This window comes from Narcine bancroftii, chromosome 5, assembly GCF_036971445.1.
Source record: "Narcine bancroftii isolate sNarBan1 chromosome 5, sNarBan1.hap1, whole genome shotgun sequence".
NCBI lineage: Eukaryota > Metazoa > Chordata > Chondrichthyes > Torpediniformes > Narcinidae > Narcine > Narcine bancroftii.
This window is the reverse complement of record NC_091473.1, coordinates 37415249-37438813: the sequence shown is the minus strand read 5'-3', so window position 1 is coordinate 37438813 and position 23565 is coordinate 37415249. Positions and strand designations below refer to the sequence as shown.

Genomic DNA, 23565 nt, shown 5'->3' with positions numbered 1-23565 from the left:
AAGGTAATCCAACGGTCGTGTCAGGGGTAAGGTTTCATAATTTAGACAGAGAGATTATGAATTAAAGATAATGCAAACAATGTGCCCATTGTAATGATAGAGTGCTAGTGATCATCCTGACCACTAGAGGGAGTCAGATACTAGTTTGTGGAAACTTTGGTTGGATTCAAGATGGATGCCTCTACACGGTTATGAATGTGCATTTAGCTAATAATGTATAGTTGTTTTAAAAGAACCCATTTGTTTATTACAATAAAAAGAAATATCACATGGGACCAGGAGTGGAAGAAACACCAGGAGTATGCAGAGTGTGTATCAGTTGTTATTAGCAGAGAAATGAAAAGTGTGAAGATTCCTGATGCTGTAAGTTGGACTGGAAATGACAATCACATGGAAGAATGGGGTCAAGTGAAGACCATTCTAACCACAGAACCAGTACTTTTGATTTTTTTGAGACATCCAGAGGATGAAAATACCTACAGACACCTCAAAGGATGAAATAGGTTTAGTACTACTTCAGGCTGTGGGAAAAGATTGAATGCAAGTAGCATATCCATCAAGGACAATGACAACATCTGAATGTTGATATGCACAGATCAAGAAAGAGTGTCTAGGTTTGGTCCATGGACTTGATAAATTCCACAATTATGTGTATAGTCTATGAACATTCATGGCAGAGATAGACCACAAGCTGTAAATAGTGATAATCAAGAAAAATCTCAGTGAAATGCCACAGAGAATCCAAAGACTGATGATGAAGCTATAACATTATGACCTTGAATTAGTGTACACACCAGTATTGTGTTAGCTGATGTGTTATCCCAGGCAACAAAGAATATTGAAGCACACAATGAGAGTTCCACAGAGGCAGATGTGAATCTCCATGTGAAACTGATCACTGAATCTCTTCCCGTATCTGACATGAAATCCAAGCAGATCGCAGCTGAAACAGAAAAGGACACAGTTCTACAGAAGGTCATCAAGAATCTGAATGAAGGATTCTATAACATCATAGCTGAGCTGAGTGTTGTCAATGGGCTTCAACTCAGACAAAGCAGAATTGTCATTCCTCAACCATTGTGACAAGAGATGCTGAACAGGGTGCATGAGGGGCACCTTGGAATTGAAAGATGCAAGAGGGCCAGAACTGCTGTTTCTTGGCCAGGGATAAATTCTGACATTGACAGGATTGTTTCAAGCTGTGAGACCTGTTTGAAACATCACACAAAGCAGACAAAGGAACCCATGATAATAACTGACATAACAGCAGAACCATGGCAGAACGCTGGGAATGATCTGTTCAACAAGGATGGAAATAATTACTTGCTGGTTATTGAACTATCTGGAGATTGTGTTGCTTCCTAATATATCTGCTGCTTGTGTGAACAAATATATGAAATTGATCTTTGCAAGACATGGAATTCTTCAATTCATTTACAGTTGAGGAGAATTCCAGAACTTTGCAGAAGAGTATGGATTTTAATATTGACTTCAAGTCTTCTGCATCCATAGTCAAATGGTAAAGCAGAGAAAGGAGTTCACATAGTTAAACAGTTGATCAAGAAAGCACTAGACAGTGGCTCAGACCCGGATCTAGTTCTTTTGAATTACAGAGCTTCACCACTTGAACATGGCACGTCATCTACTGAGCTTCTGATGGGACATAGACTATGTACCACACTTCCTTACTCTGCAGACTCAAAAAAGGACCGAGTTGTCAAAGATGTCAAATGGAAAGAAAACCATTTACAATGGAGACAAAAAAGTTCCCAGGTTAAATACGAGTTCTGTTACCTACGTCTGTCTTTAATTTGAATTTGTATGCAAGTCAGAACAGGTACATTTATATGCATATAAAACACTTCCCAATACACCAAAGCATCTTAAACATAATAATACAGGTAATAATACAGAACTGTACATAATAAAAGTAGCTACATAGTCATTTTTTTCATGATTAAAAGTTAACATTCACAGAAGATGATGAAGAGATGGCTACTCTCTCATGATGCTGGGTGATGGCAGTGCCCCTGACCCCAATGCCCTTCCACATCTTTGCTCCTTCCCTTACTCTCACTTCCTCCCACCTTCTCACTCACTCCTCCCCCCTCCCTCTTGCTTGCTCGCTCCTTCCTTCTCCCTCCTTCTCCCACTCCCTCCCTCTCACTTGCTCACTCCCTCCCAGAGATCACAGCAGAGTCCTTGCATCCTTTCAAAGATAAGTTTTACTTTAAGTTTGTCCAGCTTGTTTTCAAGTTTTCAATGACTTGGATGTTTGCCAGAACTACCCTGGGATGGGACTTCAAACTTCAGTCTCATTTGTAGCCCAGTGTGTCTTCCCCATTTCCTAAGTGGATGACTGCTTCTGGATGGGCCCTGGAGTTACGATTGTGAGGGTTCACGGGTTGGGCAGTGGTATCAGATGCTCTGGTGGGGTCCATGGATCAGACCTTAGTGTTGACTGGTTCTGGAAGGTTGATGATGGTGGGCCTTTGGGGTCTGGGAGGTCGGTGATATTTGTGTTTGCAATTTGGTTAATATTCAGTTGAAACAAAATAATCAAATTCTGAAGAACTGGGATTTTGCAAACACTGCCTTAGATTGCTTACTGTTTAAGAAAATGATTTAATTTAAACTAGATTCAACCATCCTCGAATCAGAAGTTGACTCCATTCTACTTCCAGTCAGCTTGCTGGTTCGTAACTACGGGTTGTTCATCAACCTGGGGACAGCCTGTATGACAAGTCACCAAGAAGCTTAGGGCCACTGGCACAACATGGCACAGTGAGACTCAGAGATTCCATCACTTGGGATAAAAAGGCCTCTGTCAGGAGGAAGCAAATCCAAGATCCTACACTGTCAGAACAGAGGAGGGTCAAATACTGAGGAGGAATTGAGTCTGCTGAAAATGCAAGTGATACTACGGGAACAGACAAATGCAGAAGATCCAGCCTGCACAGGAACAGAGGAAACTCCACCAGTGTTAGACAGTCGTGGACCAGCGGAGCCTACACAAGCACCTGTGAAGATCCACACATTATTAAAGCACCTGACAGACTGAATCTCTGAAAGAAAAAAGAACTGCACACTTTAAACTGTTTGCATTGCTGATGTTTGTGTTGACATTTGTGTTGAACTTTAACCTGAAATAAATACTGCATTAGTGTGTCATTCTTGTTTTAAAAGAACACAAAGTTCTTTTTTACAATAAAAAGAAACATCACGACGGTTACTCTTGCTTTTTAATGGTAGAAACTATGAGTTTGGTATCAAAACACTGAATTGCTGGAAGAACTTGGCCAGATTCACAGTGTCCACAGGAAGTAAAGATATATACCAGCCTTTTGGGTCTGAATCCTTCTTAAAGGTAGCCTCAAACTGTTGGTATACATCATTATCTCCCACGGGAGCTGTGTGATCGGCTGAGTTCTTAGTGCATTTTTACGTCTATCATCACAGTGTCTGCAGACTTTCATGTTTCACTTTGAGTTTGGGAGGTACTGTCAGAGTAGCCAAGGAATAACTGCTGTGTAGTTTGGAAATGATACTTGTGGCAAAAACAATGTGATCATGAAGGAAGAAATGCTTAAGGCAGTTTATAGCGGGCCATAGAAACAAATTGTTTGACCTGAATCGTGTGGAGCTTCCTAAGTATTGTTGGAACTTCATTCAGCAAGTGCTTTTCAAACATTACTGATGATCAAAAACCACTGGGATATCAGGATGTGAGATACTCATGAAAGGACATGGATCTTCGGACATTTTTACATGGCTGATCTAGTTGAGTTTTTGGTCAATTATAAGGAATTGGTGAGGAAAAGAAAAGAAAGAACAGGTACTTAGACTCTGGCATTGTTTTCTGGTGTGAATGTTATCTGCCACTTATCAAACCTTGCCTCAACACTGTCCTCGTCTTTCTATGTGCAAAATAGATCTCTTTAATTTGCTGAGGAGTTGCTGTGGACTTAATATTGCACAATCACCTGCAAATATTCCCAAATCTGATATGGAAGGAAACTATTTAAGTAGCTGAAGATGGTTGGGCGTAGGATCCTTGTAGTAATATCCTGTATCCTGGATGCTTGACCTTGACAAGCCCATCTTCTGCATTTACTCAACATATAACTTCAGTTACTGGGGAATTTTCGCTTTGATGCCCATTGACTTCAGTTTTATTACGATGCCTTGATGTCACACTTAGTTACATATTAGATTTATACAAAAGATAGTCACAGAACTAAACTCTTTGGGTTTACAATGAGGTTTGGAGTTAAGTGGTCCTGGGAAAACTCAGTGAGTAGGTTAATGCTGAGTGAGTGTTATTTGATGAAAAGAAAAATCACGATTAAGTAATCTACTGAATTTCTTTCTTGGTGTGGACAGTAAAATAGATAAGGGAGAATCAGTGGATAGAATATATTTAGATTGCTTTGTTAATGTGGGTATTAAATAGATAACAAAGAACCATTCACTCAAACACAGATTCCCCATCCTCACCACTTACCTCATCACTAGCTTTCATCCAAAGTGCAAGAACAAGAGATGAATTTCCCTTAAATGTCTTGAGGAACAAGGCCCCAGTTTCTCCGCATATACTTTAAACACAGAGCAGACCAAAGTACCCCACCTAGGTTCTGATAGATTCCTCTTTGCCATGCTACCTACTCTGTTACCTTGGGATAAGTCTCAAGCCTACTTGTTCTCATTACAGCACAGACCCAGCCAGGCTTCTAGGTGTCAAAAACCCCAAGGCTCCAAAAGTGTTTTTAATTAGGAAATTGTACAGCTGATGCTTTCACATTTTGGATGCTCAAGAATTTTTATGCAATGTTACCATTAGGCTTAGTTGTAAAACCACAGAGTTCAAGAATCAAAAAGTTTTGCTAACACAAAATAAACCATCAGTTCAGCTGTAGCTCAATGTGTCCAATTATGAGCACCTTTAGAGCTGGTACTAGAAGAGATTCCTTGGAATAGTTCCAGGATAAGGGATTACAGCGACATAACGGCAGGAAAATCTCTCACATTTTGTTTGAAATCACTAAGATTTTGGTAGAAAACAAAAAAAAACTGCTGAAAGATTGAAGGATGTTGATTTATAATGAATGATTAGAATTTATAATCTGCTGCTATTGTGGATAAGTATTTGAGTGAGACCATGAAATTGTCATGAATATGGAGAAAGAGCTGGAGAATGGGATTAACTTGAATGCTGTTCGAAAGTGCATGTGTAAGCTTAATGGGCTGAGTGGCCTTTCTGATGACATCTGATTTCATAATTCTATGCGGGATTAAATTTATGTTAGCAATTTCACATTACATTAAATAAAATACATAAAACTGCACAAAACTCTAAGATGCTTAAATCCCAAATACTTTATAAAGCAAGTGCTAAAAAACTTTCATAAAGAACACAATTTCCCTACTTGTTTGGATTGCATTTACATCAATGTTATATTAGGATTGTCTCTGATGTTATTGAACCTCACTCCCATTTCTGCTTTGTCATCCATTATTATTTTTAAAAGCTTTGTATTTTGAAAACAAAGGTATTTGCAGAGATGGGAATTGAGTGAGAAAGTGGAGGCACGAGATCAACAGTGACCTTACTGAAAGGCAGGGCAGGCTTGAAAAGTTCTGATTGTTGGTAACCAGTTTTCTTAATCCCTGAATGTAGCTATGACAGAAATTTCAAAAGAACAACCATTTTGAGTTACTTCAGCAATAAGCTTCTGACTTCCAAAGATCAGAAATGAGGATAGTCACTGATGTTGTTACATTTGCCACCCTTCCGAATTGGACATTTATGACTGCTTGTAGCTAAATTTGGACAGTATTGAGGTTTGGGTTGTAATGGGGCATCAGCTTCTTCACTGGTTAGGATTGCCTTCAAATAAAGTATAATGATGCAAGAAGATTAGAAAAGGAAATGTGAATAACCAGACGTCTTTTTCTTTCAAGGTCACAGATGTTCCAGAGTCTATTTTCTATTTCTCAATTTCTATGTCCTCCAATGCCAAAAGTCTATCAACCAGTCATTGAGATTATGAATGAACATGCGGTAAGAAATCCTAAAGATAGACTACCTCCTCCGTGAAGACATTTCTCCTCATTTCTGTTTGGACTCTACACTCTGAGGAAACAATCACTCCCCCAATTCCACTTAGAATTTTATCATTCTTTAAGACAGAGATTGATGGGTTTTTGATTAGCCAGACCATCAAAGATTATGGGGAGAATGATGGCTGCGGGCTTGAGGTGTAAAATAATTCAGGTCATGATTGAGTGGCAGGGCAGACTCAATAACCTACTTCTGCTCCGATTTCTTATGATCATTACCTGCAATTCTTCTAAACTCCAATGAGTATATGTATTTATCTTCATAGGACAATCTTCCCATGAAATGACTCCTTGTGGATCTGCTTGCAATGACTCCACAGCCAGTATACCCTCAGGAAGGTAGAGAGAACAAAACCACCCTCAATGTTTAAATATGGCCCAACTAAAGTTTTGTGCAATTATTGTAAGATCTATTTGTTGTTCAACCCTTAAGCAACAAATAGTTAGGATTTTAAATCTACGGCTTTATAGGATAGTGGCTAACATACCACTTTCCTCGTCATTGCGTGACACGTTTGCTGGTTAACGCTGCATCTCCTGAAGCCGAATGGCCAGAATTCTTTGTACATAAATATTTATGAGTTTCTCACCAGTTTATTTGCATTCTGCCTTTCTTCTCTTCCAACTCAAGTGCACAACATCAGATTTTGTCTATATATAGTTCACTTGCCACCATCCTTTTACAGACTCGACATTTGCCTCACACCTCACAAAGCTTCATGTTATCAGCAAACTTTAATACTCTCCAGTCTATTCTGTTGTCTAAGTCATTAATTATAAAAAGCTTAAGGTGCAATACTGTTCCTGCTGTCGAGCCGCTGATAACAGCCTGCCAACCTGAAGTCTCAGGAAGTGGAACTCATTGTTTTCTGTCCTTTTAACCAATCTTCTTGCTTCTTCTGTATTGCTACTACCCTTGTGGACACTTGCTTTACTTTAGCATTTATTTTAGTATGGTAACTAAAATGATTTTTGAAAACCACTGCATCCTCTGCAACAAAAAAAAACACTACAAGAGGAATGCAGCAGGTCAGGCCAGCATCCATGGAGGAAAATGAACAGACAATGTTTTGGGCTGAGATGCCAACTGTCCATTTCTCTCCATGGATGCTGCCTTACCTGCTGAGTTCCTCCAACAGCTTGTTTTTGCCCTAGATTCAAGCATCGGCTGCCTTTAATGTCTCCATTTCATTGATATTCTTGCTCCTCTTTATTTATCCTGCTAAATCTGTCCTCAGCAAAAAGACACCAAAATGCTGGAGGAACTCAGCTGGTATTTTCAGCGCTCATTAAAAAAAAAGCAAATATATATTGCTGACATTTTGGGCTTGACCCCTTCTTCAAAGAATAAGCAGTGTGAGCCATAAGCAAGAAATCTCAGAATTCAAATAATGGGGGAGGAATCCAGACCCACAAAAGGGATATGATGAGGGTTGAGGTAAGAATTTATCATGTTTGTGCAAAAAGAGACAGGGAAGAGACACAGCTGGGGGAAGGTGATGGGGAAAGATGTGGGGGGGGGGCAGGGCCCTGCCCCCCTTCCCTCAGCTGTGACTCTTCCCTGTCTCCTTTCGCACAAACATGATAAATTCTTACCTCGACCCTCATCAAATCCTTTTTGTGGGTCTGGATTCATTCACCCAGCCAGGATCGTCTGAATTCTGAGATTTCTGGCTTCTGGCTCATTCTGCTTATTCCTTGAAGAAGGGCTCAGGTCCAAAACGTCGGCAATACATCCTTGCTTTTTATGGATGCTGAAAAGACTGGCTGTGTTCCTCCAGCATTTATCTGTGTTTTTACTACAATCAAAGCATCTGTAGACTTTCGTGTTTCACTTTGTCCTCAGCAAAACCTTATTAAGTTTGTCAAATATAATTTTCCCAACATTAAAAACATACTGACTCAATCAAGCCACATTCTGATTTTCTAAATATCTAATCATTATCCCTTTCATTTGTTGGCAATTTCCCCAAATAAATATCCTGCAGTGTCTTCAGTGAACAAAAACGTAATTGGGCTAGGCCTAGATATGTGAGGGGCCAATGGCCTCAAAGGAACTGCTGTATTATTTTTATACCAATGCTGTTACTTTCCAGAGCATTGCAGCCATTAAAACGATCTGTAACAGTCTCAATGCTAGCTTAATTATATGAAAATTGATGTGACATTCAAATCAAATGCATATTTTTTATATTTATGGTCACCACAAAGAAATAAAATTTCCTGAATTTTACTAATATTATAAATATTCGGATCAATGTTAAAGAACCATCCTCATGCCAACTGGAGGAGGGTTGAAGGGAAGGTTGATAAATTTGAATTTCAGGATATGTTGCAAACACACGAACAGATTATAGGTTTTTCATATAGTCTCACCTTAGAGAGGCAGAACATTTCACTCTAATGTTTAAACTAGGTTCTCAAATGCATGGCAAAATGGGTAGACTGATGTCAATTTAACAGCTATCAGCCAGTTTTCCCTAGATGCAGGAAACCAGGTAACTAAGTACTAATGGGAACAGCATCATTATGTCAGCTGGGGGAGGAGAGTTCCTCTTCATTGTTTCTCATCCAAATAATCAATTTCCACTCCCCAATTACATGCATTCCATACCGATGTGTCTGCAGATGTCTATTCTAATTTATTTGTTAGCAGGATTGGCCAACCCCCTTCTTTCAATTCCCTGCATCTTAATCTACCAATGGGTGGATTCAGGTTTCTACACCTCAGAACGCCACAAGATGACCCAATTACCTGTAGCAAATTCCTTTTATACCAGCAGAGAGCAAGCAAGAAATAAAGGACAAAAAATGATAATGTTTCAAAAAAGAACTCTGCTATACCAGATTTCTGAGCTTCACTTCATATCCACACTTGTTGCTCCATAATCAGGAAATTGAGGGTGTAATGGATGAAAATGTTTTGTCATTAATGCAGAGTGACCTTGTTGCATGTATAGAGATAAAACATTAAGCCAGAACTCGCTGCCATTGGCAAAACACTTACTCCCACTGCAGCTTCCAGTCTAATGTTTCATTATTGTACAGTGTGTCAACAGTGAATATTTTCAAAAGGTGTCCTAATACTAATTCAAATGCAGCGGAGAGCCTTGCATGATGTAATACCATCATGTTTCTCCCACAAAGCAGCTAATACTTGGTGTAGCTGTCAAACCTGTTAAAAACTTTGTCAGTTACTAGCATTCAAAAAAATCTAATAACTATTAAAAATGCAGTGTAACTTAAATATCAATTATGTAAAGATTCAAACTTTCAAAACAATTAAGAAGATTAAAATACCAAACATATTTTTAAAATAATGTTGTATTTAATCTGATCCCTTACCAGTATTCGTCTTGATTGAAATGCCAGGTCCAACCTGAAGCAGGCACACTCACCAGCATGACAGAGAGTCTTCTGCAAGTTCACACTACACTGCTGAGCACCATGAGGACTCCCACAATGGACTGTAATTAAGAATTTGTTGGTGAAGACCAACCAGCGATTTTGGGACTTCTGCATATGCTGGGGATTCCCAAACTTGCTTGCAGTTTAAGAGTGAAATGCCAACAGTTTACTTTAAAATTATTCGTCTAATACGGGCCAATGGGATTAACTATAGATCGGCATCATGCTTGGCAGAGAAACAAGTTAGGTCGAAGGGCCTACTTCTGAGCTATACAATTCTGTGAGATTTTGACACTCTCTGAATGATCCAGCCCAGTAAAACCATTCCTTGTGTTTAGATGATTTTATGCATAAAGGAGTTATTGTATTTTGCGACCTCCAGATGGTCGATGGTAAACTAGATGACCAAATTCGATTTTTGATTTGCATTTTTCATGTATCCTTTGAAAAAGAGGATTCATTTTTTTTAGGTTATATGTAATGGAATATTTAATAAATTCAAAGAGGAATTTGTGATTGCCCAGTAAATGATGACAATAAATGCCAGAACTGGGAAATGCAACTCTTTTTAAATTTAAATGTAGACATACAGCATGATATCCGTGCCGCCCAATTTACACCCAATTAACCTACACCCCTCTATGTTTTGAATGGTGAGAGGAAACAGGAGCACTCGAGGAAAACCGACACAGGGAGAATGTACAAACTCCTTACAGACAGCACGGGATTCAAACCCTGGGCCCAATCGCTGGTGCTGTAAAGGTGCTGCGCTACGCCAATCATGCCGCCCTTTCTTGCGCAAACTGGTATTCAATCTTATTAGTATCAAAGGTAAACAGTGGGGTTGCTTGCCTTGCTGAGAGGGCGAGGGGGATGCAAAGGAGAGGGTGTGGTCTACCTTGTAGCTGGAGGAAAAAAATCAACTCTTTCTGGCTCTACAACCAGTTTATCTGTTGTTTCTTCTCAGCCGCTGTGAAAGCGAAAGAATCCAGATTGGATCTGTCCTGACTCCTGCTCCAAACTTCAATATGCACTCTTCCACTGTGCCTAATACAGATATTGGGCCCCAAGTCTACATGTGTTAAAGACCTCATGCACAATTAAATCCTTTGCACTCACTCATATTTTCCCAAATGTGTTTTTTTAATAAATGAGTTGCAATTTTTTAAATAAATGATGATTTTGCATTTTATGACCTTTTTTATTACAATTTTCAAACTTAATTATGAGTTTATAATATAAAGTTATCCCCAGAACATGGAATTAGTTGCAGGAAAGGAAATTTCTGCTTAGTTTCAGTTGAAAATGATTAAGTATTTGCTATCTCTTTGAACTCAAAATATTTCCAATTTTTTTTATGGAGCCATTTGATTTACCTATAAGCTGCTGCTATGTGGCACACACAGCACATACTTGTAACCACCATACAGTATTTCCTTTGTTTTACACTCAGGAATAAATATTTCCTGATGACAAACCATGAGAATATCCAGCCTAAACATGTAACATCCTTCACAATTAACAGTTGTGACCATTGGCACACAATATATAAATGGTTTTATATACTGGAAAAGAAAAATACACTTTTAATGATTTATTAATGATTTATTTTGCTTTTCTAAATTTAATATTCCCATGTAACACCCTCCAACTCTGGAAGCAGGGAATATTGGTGGCAAACAGCTTTTTGACTGCAGAAAATGATATTTGTTCTTGAATCATGCTAAGAGAGCTGGCCAGTGAATCCTATTTATCATGAAGAACAAATGAAGCTCCTGAGACAGATGTTCATGATCATCAGAAAAAGCTATAATTCAAACCAGACAGTAGTAATGTACTTCCCACAGCATCAAGAAAGATGGACTTTAATAAAGTCAGACTAAATTAATAGTTAAGGAATGCATTTATAAAATATTCTAAGGTTAAGATATCTTTTCTATCTAATATCATATTTTGACCCTAATTTCAAATGCATTTTCTCCAGCTCTCTTGTGGCATACATTACCTGATAATTCTTCTCTTACATGCAGAACCAGTGGGAAATGACATTTGACATTGAAGAACGGCCTCAATATTTTAGCTTTCGTTTGTTTCGAGCATGGGTTCAGCTTAATTTTGAAAATTTTTTGAACATTTTCCTGTCAAACATTCAGTAACTTTTCTAACATATTAGATAGTGACTAAGCTCGAATTGTGCCTTAGCTTACTAACAAAGACTTTTTTTCAGAGGTTTTTCAGTGACTTAATGGGGGGTTACAAGCCAAAGGACTTGCAACTAAAGTTGGATTCAACATTTGGCAACATATCTTTGTCAATGATGTTACAAAGGTAAGTGGAATGTTTTTTTTTAATTGACTAGCCATTAATGAAGATATTCAACTATTGACAGTAATTTTAGGGCCTATTTTTCTTAATAAGTAGCTCATGTCCAGATTTTGCAATATTGTAAATCTTTTGTTGCCTACAAGTGGCTTCAATTACACAAAGTATGAATTAACTGTTAATATTTGGTTTTGCTATGCACAATATGTTCATTTCTACCTCACTACTTGTACCCTCAAAATAATTCCATTGACTTTATCTTTCGTGTCAACATGTTTGACATTATTGGATGAGTTAAATACTGGGAATTCCAAAACCATGAACTTGGACTTTCAACATTCATTATGAGCCATTACTGCAAGGGGCAAAAAAAAAATAGAAGTTTAGATGCAACTTTAGAAGAGGCTGGTGGACCACACTTGGAGTACTGTGTGAAGTTTTCTTCAGAGAGGTTCGCAAGGTTGATTCCTGCAATGAAAAGTGTTGCTATATGCAGAGAGGCTGAGCATATTCGGTTTATGCTCATTGGGCTAAGGAAAAACAAGTGATAATCTTTTCAAAAGACAGAATTCCATGGAGGGATTGACAAGATGAAAAATAAGGGTGTCAAGAATGAGGAGACAACGTTCTGGAGTAGGTATTGCCCTTTAAACCAGAGTTGAAGAAGAACTTCTCCTCATATAAGGACATGCACATTTGGAATTCTTTAGAGAGTGGAGAAGAGGGAATCAGTGAATACATTAAGAATAGAGATTGGCAGGCATACATAGAAGTCAAAGGATGGAGAGAGAGAGAGAGAAAATGGCCTTGAGGACAGTACAGGATCAGCTATGATCTCATTGTATGATGGATCAGGCTTGACAGCCTGGTTTCTATGTTCCTAACCCCAGTCTGCAGATCCTCTCACCCTAGTTCCCTTTGAACTCTATTCATTTCTCTCAGTTTAACCAGCTGCAATGATGCCACTCACACCATTGCTTTTGAGGTGTTTTATTTTCCTTAACAGCATTTACTCCTCTTACATGGTTGACAAGTTTCCCAACCGCATCTGTTCCATTTTCCACATTTTGCCTCTCACTCTCTCCTGCTGAACAGATTAATCTCCACCTTCCACCCATTTAGCCTCGACATTCAATTAATCAATCTCCATAATCTTCACCACCTTCTACAAGAGGGGTGGTAAGATTAATCTTCTTCAGCATTCTTGACTGACCATTCATTCCCTGATTCCTTGGGACAAGAGTAGTTTTGGGGTCCAATATCTAAGGAAGGATGTGCTGATGTTAGAAGGTGTCCAGAGGAGAATGATCTCAGGGATGAGAGGATTATAATGGGTCTGAGCCTGTACTTGCTGGCGATCAGAAGGATACAGTGTGGAGGGGGGAGGGGGAATCTCTTTGAAATTTACGAAATATTTAAAAGGCTGGATAGGAAGGATGTGGAGAAAGTCAAGGACTAGAGGGCACAGGCACAGAGTAAAAACATCCCTTTATTGCAAAGAAATGGATATTTTATTCCAGCCAGAGGGTGGTGAATCTGTGGATTCATTGACTCAGATGGCTGTGGGGGCCATGTCATTGGGTGTATTTAAAGCAGAGTTTGATAGGTTCCTACTTAATATAGATGTCAAAGGTAACAGCAAGAAGACAGGAGAATGAGATTGAGAATAAAAATACATCAACCACTATTCAAATAGTGGAGTAGACTCAGTGGGCCAAATGTCTATTCTGCTCCTATGTCTCATGGTCTTATTCTTCCACCTCCCATTTTCTTGGTACCGTCCATGCAAGTGCAGGATTTGCAACTCCTTCCCATTCCACCACTTCTCTTCCCACTATGTAGGAACCCAAATGCTCTTCCAGGTGAAGGAACAACTCACATGTACGTATTCCAATTTATTGTGCAGCTTCCAGTGCTCACAAAGTGGTCTCCACTAAAGTGCAGAAACCAAATGGACACTGACAGATTGCAGAAGACCACCATTTATTCTACAAGGGTGAACACAAGTTCCATTTACTTTATTTCTCAATTCTACTCCTACTAAGAGGTCCTACACTATACCAACAAAGAGCAACATTAGTGTCCTACTTCCAACTTGGCACATTAGAGCCCTTAGACTCACATGCTTTTTCTCAGTGAGATTGGCACTCCACATATGGATCAGGTAAATATGGGGCATGGGAAATCAGAGGAAGAAATTCTGGTTGAGTGAACTTAGTCAGTGAGATCTTGTCCAAATTCTTCACAGACTTCATAACATAGAGTTACCCACATGGAAACAGAACCTTTGGCTGGCACTGAAACTATACAGACCATCAAGCATCTGCTGACTCAAATTTCATTTTATTTTCCCCACATTCCCATCAACTCCCCCCAGATTCCACCATTTATATCCATACTCAGGACAATTTACATTGGCCAATTAACCTACCAACCTGTGCATCTGAATGTGGGGGGGAATGAGAGAATCCAGAAAAAAACCCAAAACACAGATATGCTCCAGATGCAAGAGGTGTCATGAACGTGATGGTCAACTGACTTCAACAATAAGGAAGCAAGTAAAACTGCAATCAGTGAAGAAGGCGCGCTTACTTGAAATATGAGACAACAATCAACAAAGCTCCTGTGGCTCAACCATTGCAGCTAATTTGGTAATGCCTATTTTTTGATACAGGTAAGAAATGAGGCCTTCACTGACACTGTTTTCTGATGGAACAAAACTGAGGCACAGAAAACTGCGATAAAAATAGCAATAAACCAAAATAAAATGCATAATACCATAGGGGACAAAAGAACAGATATCTGGGGGTATGAGTATACATTAAGAATGAGGTTAAAACAATACAGGTTCAGGTTCTAGGTTAAAAAAAAGCATTGAATACAAATTCACTGAAGTTCTGATGAATGTCTATAAAACACTGGTTCCTCCATAACTCGAGAACCACACTTAGTTTGGGAACCAAACTTTAGGAATGATGTAAAGGCTTCAGAGAGGGTGCAGGATTTACTCAAATGATCTGAGAGATTTAGTGATTTGGATAGACTGCAGATAGTGGTGTTAGGTTTCTTGAAATGAAAAATCTTCCGAGATGATCTAATAGTAGCTTACAAAGCATGCAAGTTAAAGACAGAGCATGCAAAGGAAACTGTTTGCATTGGCAAAAGGGTCAATAATCATGGAACAAAGGGTGAACGTGATTGGCGAAAAATGAGAAGAAGCATGAGGAAGTACATTTTACATAGCAGGTGGCTAGAATCTGGAAGGCATTGGCAGCAGTTGTTGCAGATACAGGTACAATTGCTTCATTCACACGGAGATGGATAAGAATCTCAAAAGGAAAACATTTGAAGGGTTGTAAGGAGAGGATGGCCAAGTGACTCTAATTAGCTTGTTCTTAAATATAATGAGTACAGTCTCAACAAGTCCAATAGTCTCCTTCCATACTGTGACCATTGTGATTCTGTGATGTTGTGAATGTGCCTACAATATTGATCGTGATGAAGTTTTCTGCACTGTAGGCTGGAATCCTGGGTCATTTGTGATGGATGCCAACCTCTTTCCTCGGGTTGTAAATTGGTCAGCAGTAGGGACAGGATCACCAGTGATAGAGTAGATGCTCTTTCTATGTTTAAAGGAGTTTCAAAATAGTTTATTTTTTTATTATTACCTGTCCTAGGACCCAGGCTGTTTTTTCTTTGCTTGGCTAGCATAAAGGTGTCCATCTCAATTAATGCTACATATTGCCTCACTATCTATGTTTATATTGGAGATTTTGTGTGCTGCAATGTTGAGACACACCAGATCACATTAGATCTCCAGCATAGTGAACATCTTCTCTGGCTCTGTGCCATCTGACTTGGCTGGTTTCTTCATTAGTGGGCAAATGCTTTTTGACTTATAAGGTCAGCCAGGATTTCCCAGCCATGATACCAATCCTAGTGGCCTCATGGCAGCAGATTGATGAATCTGGAGAGGACATTTCAACCCTCCAACCTTTTAACAATGTACCAGATGATTTCTCAAGCTATTGTACAAAAGAATCAAGATAGTCATCTCACCAGTTTGATCATGCAATATAATCTTATGTTTCATAAAACTACAGTGGATGTGTGCACCATTATCGGCACAGGATTTCAAATGAGTCATTAAACCTTGTGTGCTTTCTCAATTGCCTGCAACATATCCTAAGGCATTATTTCAAACAGCACATTGAAAGTTAACCAAAGCTCTCTAATTAATATCCATCAATTAATATCACTCTAAAACAATTTTCAGTTGTCAGAACACTACATTTATGGGAAATTTGCACCAAATGGCTGCTGAATTTTCTACATGCCCTTTGAATGAACTTGCACAAGTCTTCCTATCATTCTAGGTCAGTGTCACAATAGTCAATGAGGTTCAGGGAGGAGGTTAAGAAACTTAAGGAAAAGGTTATGGTGACATTTGTTATTTGTCTGATAATTGAATATCCACAAAATACAAAAGAGTCTGGAAAAACAATGAAGAAACACACAAAGATCAGCGTATACAGAGCCGTTGTCATACCCACGCTCCTGTTCGGCTCCGAATCATGGGTCCTCTACCGGCATCACCTACGGCTCCTAGAACGCTTCCATCAGCGCTGTCTCCGCTCCATCCTCAACATTCATTGGAGTGACTTCATCACCAACACCGAAGTACTTGAGTCCGCAAGCATCGAATCCACGCTGCTGAAGACCCAACTGCGCTGGGTGGGTCACGTCTCCGGAATGGAGGACCATCGCCTTCCCTAGATCGTGTTATATGGTGAGCTCTCCACTGGCCACCGAGACAGAGGTGCACCAAAGAAGACGTACAAGGACTGCTTAAAGAAATCTCTTGCTGCCTGCTACATTGACCACCGCCAGTGGGCTGATCTCGCCTCCATCCGTGCATCTTGGCGCCTCACAGTTCGGCGGGCTCCAACCTCCTTTGAAGAAGACCGCAGAGCCCACCTCACTGACAAAAGACAAAAGAGGAAAAACCCAACACCTAACCCCAACCAACCAATTTTCCCTTGCAACCGCTGCAACCGTGCCTGCCTGTCCTGCATCGGACTTGTCAGTCACCAACGAGCCTGCAGCAGACGTGGACATACCTCTCCATAAATCTTCGTCCGCGAAGCCAAGCCAAAGAAAGGAAAAGAATATCCAGCTGAGAATTCATAAAGAAATCTCCATGGGAAGCCTATAATTCCTAAACTCTGAACTGGAAACATACTTCAGGACCTGGGGTTTGGCAGTCTTGGCAGGTACTAGGGCAATGGTGGGAAGATGAAAACAAATGTTGCTTTCCTATCAACAGTAGATATTTTGGTTTTTATTGCATTTAGTTCTCACATAGAACTTAAAAGGAAACAGGTGAAACAAATATTTTCTCTAACCTGTAGTAGGTTTTATACTTTACCTGTGTCCATTCTCCTATTTTCCATTTGGGACATCTTCCTCCTCGACATCGTTTCTGCGATTTAGGTTTCTCCAGATGTTTACAATTTTCTTCCTCAACTTCCTTTCCTTCTTTATTCATACAGTAAACAACACGATATTTACTTCCTTTCCCACAGGAAATGGAGCACTGAAAATAAAATAATTATAGAAATTACTTTTACATTTTTAGTATTCTTAATAGCTTTAAGAGAAGATTTTCTTTAGTACTCTTTTAAATGCATTAAACAGGCAGGAGTGCATTGCCACAGATGTAAAGGAATAGAGCTGTTTTTTTTAAAATTCAGTTTTAATGGAAGCCAGTTGCATTTATATCAGGCTTCATCAAACAGGCTTCCAAGGAATTTTTTGTACTTGAATGTTGAGCCAGCTTTCAGATCACATATAGCACAATATCTTCCTTCCTCTCCTCCCTTCATTCTTTCCTTTATCACTAATTATTTTTCCACAGATATACATAATTACAGTGTGTGCATAAAAATCAATTAATTTCTTCAAATTGTGAAGATTGTGATGGGAAGAAATGCTTAATGCACAAAAAGTTAATGCATTAAAGGAAATACATCTAAAAAATGGGAAGGCTCAAACATTCCAGCAATTATGATCAGTGCAGGGGAAGATACATCATTAAAAATCACCATGAAGAAAATCGCACTTAACTTCATCTGTTACAACAGGTTGACTGAACAACCAAGAATCTAAGTAATTCTGAAGTACAGACATCAGACCAGGCCCTCTTTGATCTCAGATTACTGAAAGATAAAATAGGGTCTGAAATGGTGACAAATATTTAACATGGCATTCAAAGTACAAGCTATTACAGAGCAGGATAATTAAATTTTTACATTTAATTGTCTCATTTGCTTTGAAGATTGTAAGTCTATTAGAAATCCAAGTTTAGAAAGTTTCCATGTTTGCAAAGGTCCCAGTGGGATTGTTAAACATGGATTCCAGAAACTCCAGGCTCTCTCTGGGAAGAAGCTTTTCCAAAGAAGGGAGAATTGAAGAAAAAGTGAAACTGAAATAAGTACAATATCTGTTATAGACATTTTGGATGTGTTAAAGATGGTAAAAGGGTTTTCGTAACTCAGTGAAATAGACTGAGGCTCCAAATGTAGAAAGGAAAGAAAGCAGAAAGAATACTTCCTGATAAACAAGTTTGTTTAATAGACTAAATGATGTTCTGTAAAACCACATCAAAATCATGTGAGATCAAAGAAGATGCAGATTAATTCTCCGCATGGTATTTATGGTAGATCAGAAGGTGGTATAATTTGCCTCAGTACTGAGAGATCAGGAATAAGAATGGCGAGATTTCAATACCAAGTCACATATCAAAGCTTGCTTGCGTAAATGCACTTTTGGATAGAATGGAGAAAAAGGAATATTTTTTTAAAAATCATGCATAATTCAAGTGGAATCCATGTACAGATTTGTTTCTGTCTGAGATGGAGATACATCTAAATGGTTTCTCTTTTTTATGGTCCATAAATATACAGCATATAAAAAAAAAACTGAAAAATGTTGAAACCTGAAGCTCACATCCTCAACCTCCAAGCTTTGAATCTGACAAGAATTTTGTTGAACTCTAATGGTATAAGTTTAATGATAATCTCAGCATTCTCAAAATAGATTTATTAATGTAGGTAACACATTTGTTTTTAAGCTCATTACATTTTTACATGGCTCATAAATAATATTTTTTCATTTTGTAAATATACATAAGTGCAGATAAAATATATCCATGGCTAATAAAAAATGTTTAAAATTATATTGATGTCAGTAGTGAAATCACACAATATACCTACAGTTGAAAAATATTTAAATGCACTGGGGCAATGTACAGAGATGTACCATGATAAACAGAAGAGTCTAATTTAAAAGGCATCACGCAAAAGAATTTGCTTAGAGATATAAAGCCTTCATTATGCTGTATCCCAAGTGATACAAAATGTAGACATCAAAACTAGATAGGAAGATGATATTTCATTAAGAGCAGGAAGGAATAAATTGAGATGCTTTTCCATTATATATCTAATTCCAAACATTTGGAGGATCCATGAGATGAAAGAAGAACATTTAATTAATGGCGGTAACCTCAAAATGTCAACGAATACCAGCAGGAATATTGGTTAGCTCCTTGGGGACCAAGGCAAAACTTAATTAGAGTTGATATCAACATTCAAATGGTAAAACAGAACAGAAGTTTTCCTCTACTGCCACTGAGATACACTGAGACTGTTACTTTTATTAAAGAGCCAGAAATTAATTTGGTCCCTCTCAGGCATGCTGTCTGAGTTTCTGATATGGACCATGACTAGACTGTTTACTGCACCCAGGTGTTTTTCAAGGAAGTACCTCCTTTTAGGTTTAGGTGTCCATGTCCATATATGACAATAATTAGAATTAATATATTGGTTGAATACACTTACAAATAGGAGTTTAATTAATTGAGACAAATGTTGCTTGTGAGTAAACTATCAAGCACAATTAATCAATGTAGATCATGTTAGACAAGGTTAGATGGGAACATAAGATAGTGTCCCACCTTTTGTCTCATTCTTGTTTTGGCTTACAGACAGGGCTTCCATTATATGATGTTTAATCGACCAATATGACTCGAACAAATAAACTGGTAGGATCTGGGCAACTGAACTGTAACCCTTACAATAGTCCAGTGAAGATCAATCATCCAACAAATGCTTTGATCATCATACACCTTGAATTCTTCCTTATTCTATGTTTAACTTGGGTATAAATCTTTTGACAAGGCAATTGGAAGTTGATCAAATACTAAATTCTGAGACATTTTTACTTTAGATACGTGTATTAATGATAAGGTTTGAACTTTTGTGAAGGTTTTTAATCAATGCCCATCATGTGCAATGTCCGTAACAGGCCTCCTGTTATTTCCTGCAACTTTTTTTGCTTCATTTTGGAAGAGGATCAAGAGCTCTAGAATTATTCCAACAGATTCAAATTCCATTCCAGTTGCTGTAATAATCTCGTAATATTTCCAATTTGCATTATTTGCTATCAAAAGACTTCTCCACCATTGGGTAAATAAACTTGCATTAACATGCTGAGCTCCTGACAACTAAATGAAATGATTTTCAGATTTAAAAATATTGAATTAATTTAATTTGCAGTGCAATATACTTTTTTTTTTCAGTACAGCTGCTCCTCAACTTACAATGGTCCGACTTAGGATTTTTTGAAGTTACAATGGTATGATTGCAACATGCATTCTAATGAAAATACCTGTACATAGTTACTTGGTACTGTAGTTTCACAATTCACTGCCTAGGGCTTTTTAATAAGTCCAAGGGTGCACAACGATTTTTTTTTTAAGGTGACCTTAGGTGATATGTTGATGTCTCCAAGCTAACATTTGTTAGTTCAGAAAAGTAGGTCCATTTTGAGATTAGAGAAAAAAAATGAAATCCAAAAGCTAATTTAGTATATAAACATCATGGTTGAATAGTTCTTTTTTTCTTTGGCTTGGCTTCGCGGACGAAGATTTATGGAGGGGGTAAAAAGTCCACGTCAGCTGCAGGCTCGTTTGTGGCTGACAAGTCCGATGCGGGACAGGCAGACACGATTGCAGCGGTTGCAAGGGAAAATTGGTTGGTTGGGGTTGGGTGTTGGGTTTTTCCTCCTTTGCCTTTTGTCAGTGAGGTGGGCTCTGCGGTCTTCTTCAAAGGAGGTTGCTGCCCGCCAAACTGTGAGGCGCCAAGATGCACGGTTTGAGGCGTTATCAGCCCACTGGCGGTGGTCAATGTGGCAGGCACCAAGAGATTTCTTTAGGCAGTCCTTGTACCTTTTCTTTGGTGCACCTCTGTCACGGTGGTCAGTGGAGAGCTCGCCATATAACACGATCTTGGGAAGGTGATGGTCCTTCATTCTGGAGACGTGACCCATCCAGCGCAGCTGGATCTTCAGCAGCGTGGACTCGATGCTGTCGACCTCTGCCATCTCGAGTACTTCGACGTTAGGGGTGTAAGCGCTCCAATGGATGTTGAGGATGGAGCGGAGACAACGCTGGTGGAAGCGTTCTAGGAGCCGTAGGTGGTGCCGGTAGAGGACCCATGATTCGGAGCCGAACAGGAGTGTGGGTATGACAACGGCTCTGTATACGCTTATCTTTGTGAGGTTTTTCAGTTGGTTGTTTTTCCAGACTCTTTTGTGTAGTCTTCCAAAGGCGCTATTTGCCTTGGCGAGTCTGTTGTCTATCTCATTGTCGATCCTTGCATCTGATGAAATGGTGCAGCCGAGATAGGTAAACTGGTTGACCGTTTTGAGTTTTGTGTGCCCGATGGAGATGTGGGGGGGCTGGTAGTCATGGTGGGGAGCTGGCTGATGGAGGACCTCAGTTTTCTTCAGGCTGACTTCCAGGCCAAACATTTTGGCAGTTTCCGCAAAGCAGGACGTCAAGCGCTGAAGAGCTGGCTCTGAATGGGCAACTAAAGCGGCATCATCTGCAAAGAGTAGTTCACGGACAAGTTTCTCTTGTGTCTTGGTGTGAGCTTGCAGGCGCCTCAGATTGAAGAGACTGCCATCCGTGCGGTACCGGATGTAAACAGCGTCTTCATTGTTGGGGTCTTTCATGGCTTGGTTCAGCATCATGCTGAAGAAGATTGAAAAGAGGGTTGGTGCGAGAACACAGCCTTGCTTCACGCCATTGTTAATGGAGAAGGGTTCAGAGAGCTCATTGCTGTATCTGACCCGACCTTGTTGGTTTTCGTGCAGTTGGATAATCATGTTGAGGAACTTTGGGGGACATCCGGTGCGCTCTAGTATTTGCCAAAGCCCTTTCCTGCTCACGGTGTCGAAGGCTTTGGTGAGGTCAACAAAGGTGATGTAGAGTCCTTTGTTTTGTTCTCTGCACTTTTCTTGGAGCTGTCTGAGGGCAAAGACCATGTCAGTGGTTCCTCTGTTTGCGCGATTGATTGATCAAATGCCAGATTTCCATTTGGTGCTATTTTTAATGTCATTTTAAAGTTGACAATTTGAATTGTTTAGTATGGAAACTAATGATATTTTTCTTAGTTTTCCATTAATAATATTATTGTTCATTCATATTAATACATTGCATCATGTGCATTTAAGACAGAATATAAAACTGTTACGCATACTGTACTTTCAGGAGAAAATTTAGAAAATATTTTTGTGAATTAAATGTTTAGAGATATTTTACTAGTAAGATTGAGGTTTATTTTGAGTCCTGCATTAATATTTTGTTCATGTTTGACCTATAAACAAAAATGTAACTTCCTACTTTTGACTGAAATCGCATTCCATATTTTAACCATCTTTAATGAATACGTATTCTGAGAAAAATATTAGGTCATAGATACAAATCAGTTCTATTTATTTGAAATATGACTAGAATAACATGACTCTGAGAACCTTAAGTGCAATCTTTACTCTTGATGATGTTGATATGAATCTTTCTTTTTTGTAAAATAAATATTTTTGCCAAGGTTAACCTTGTAGTAAGAAATACATGATCAAATCTATAGCAAGATCTTCCATTTTGCAATGATTGTTCAAAATGTTGACATTTCTGTCCATGACAAATCTACAGGAAATGATCTTTATAACAATATGGTTATCAGTTAAAAAGCTAGAGCCTGGACTATCAGGGAAAGTACACCAAGAGTTCCACATGAATCCTTCTTTGCTTTAATTATTTTGCAAGAGAACTCCCATTATAAAATGAGAAAATGCCAATGTTAAGAAACATTTTTCACAATTTCCCATTTTTAAATAAACAAGAAAAGGTATTTTCCAATGTCTGTTTTGCAACAGTTGGCCAAGAGAAGTATTAATAATGGCAGCTTAAAGTTGGTTATGGTGGAAGGGGAGCAGGGTTATATTTTGATACACCATTGATCAAAAAGCTAATCTGATAAATTTTCCAGGTAGGCCAGTCAACAGATGACCAGCCTGTTTGCCATTTAGTGGCAGGATTAAGGGTGACCATTCCAAAGGAAGACATGGTTATAGGTATCTTATATATATGTATATACATATATATATATATATATATATATATATATATGTACGGCAGTGTGATTTCATTTGATGTTTTAAATTGAATGGTATTGCAAAAACAATAAATGCAATCCACTGTGTTTCTCTCTCTCTAGATATAGTAATATATGGAAACCTATGACCATGTCTTCCTTTGGAATGGCCTCCCTAGCTGGATACATAAAGATCTAATGCTGACTATTGGACATTCAA

General features: G+C 38.7%; 1 protein-coding gene across 5 annotated transcripts in view; it reads right to left on the bottom strand.

Moving 5' to 3' along the window:
• The window catches only part of adamts9 (ADAM metallopeptidase with thrombospondin type 1 motif, 9), a 290215-nt gene that overhangs the window by 79588 nt on the left and 187062 nt on the right, over positions 1–23565 (bottom strand). For 4 of the 5 annotated variants that reach the window (XM_069937131.1, XM_069937130.1, XM_069937132.1 and 1 more), the window contains exon 29: positions 17279–17446. In XM_069937131.1, the coding sequence (XP_069793232.1) occupies positions 17279–17446 (168 nt within the window). Of the gene's footprint in view, positions 1–17278; positions 17447–17901; positions 18069–23565 lie in introns of those variants that run through there. The other variant, XM_069937135.1, reaches the window with a different exon arrangement.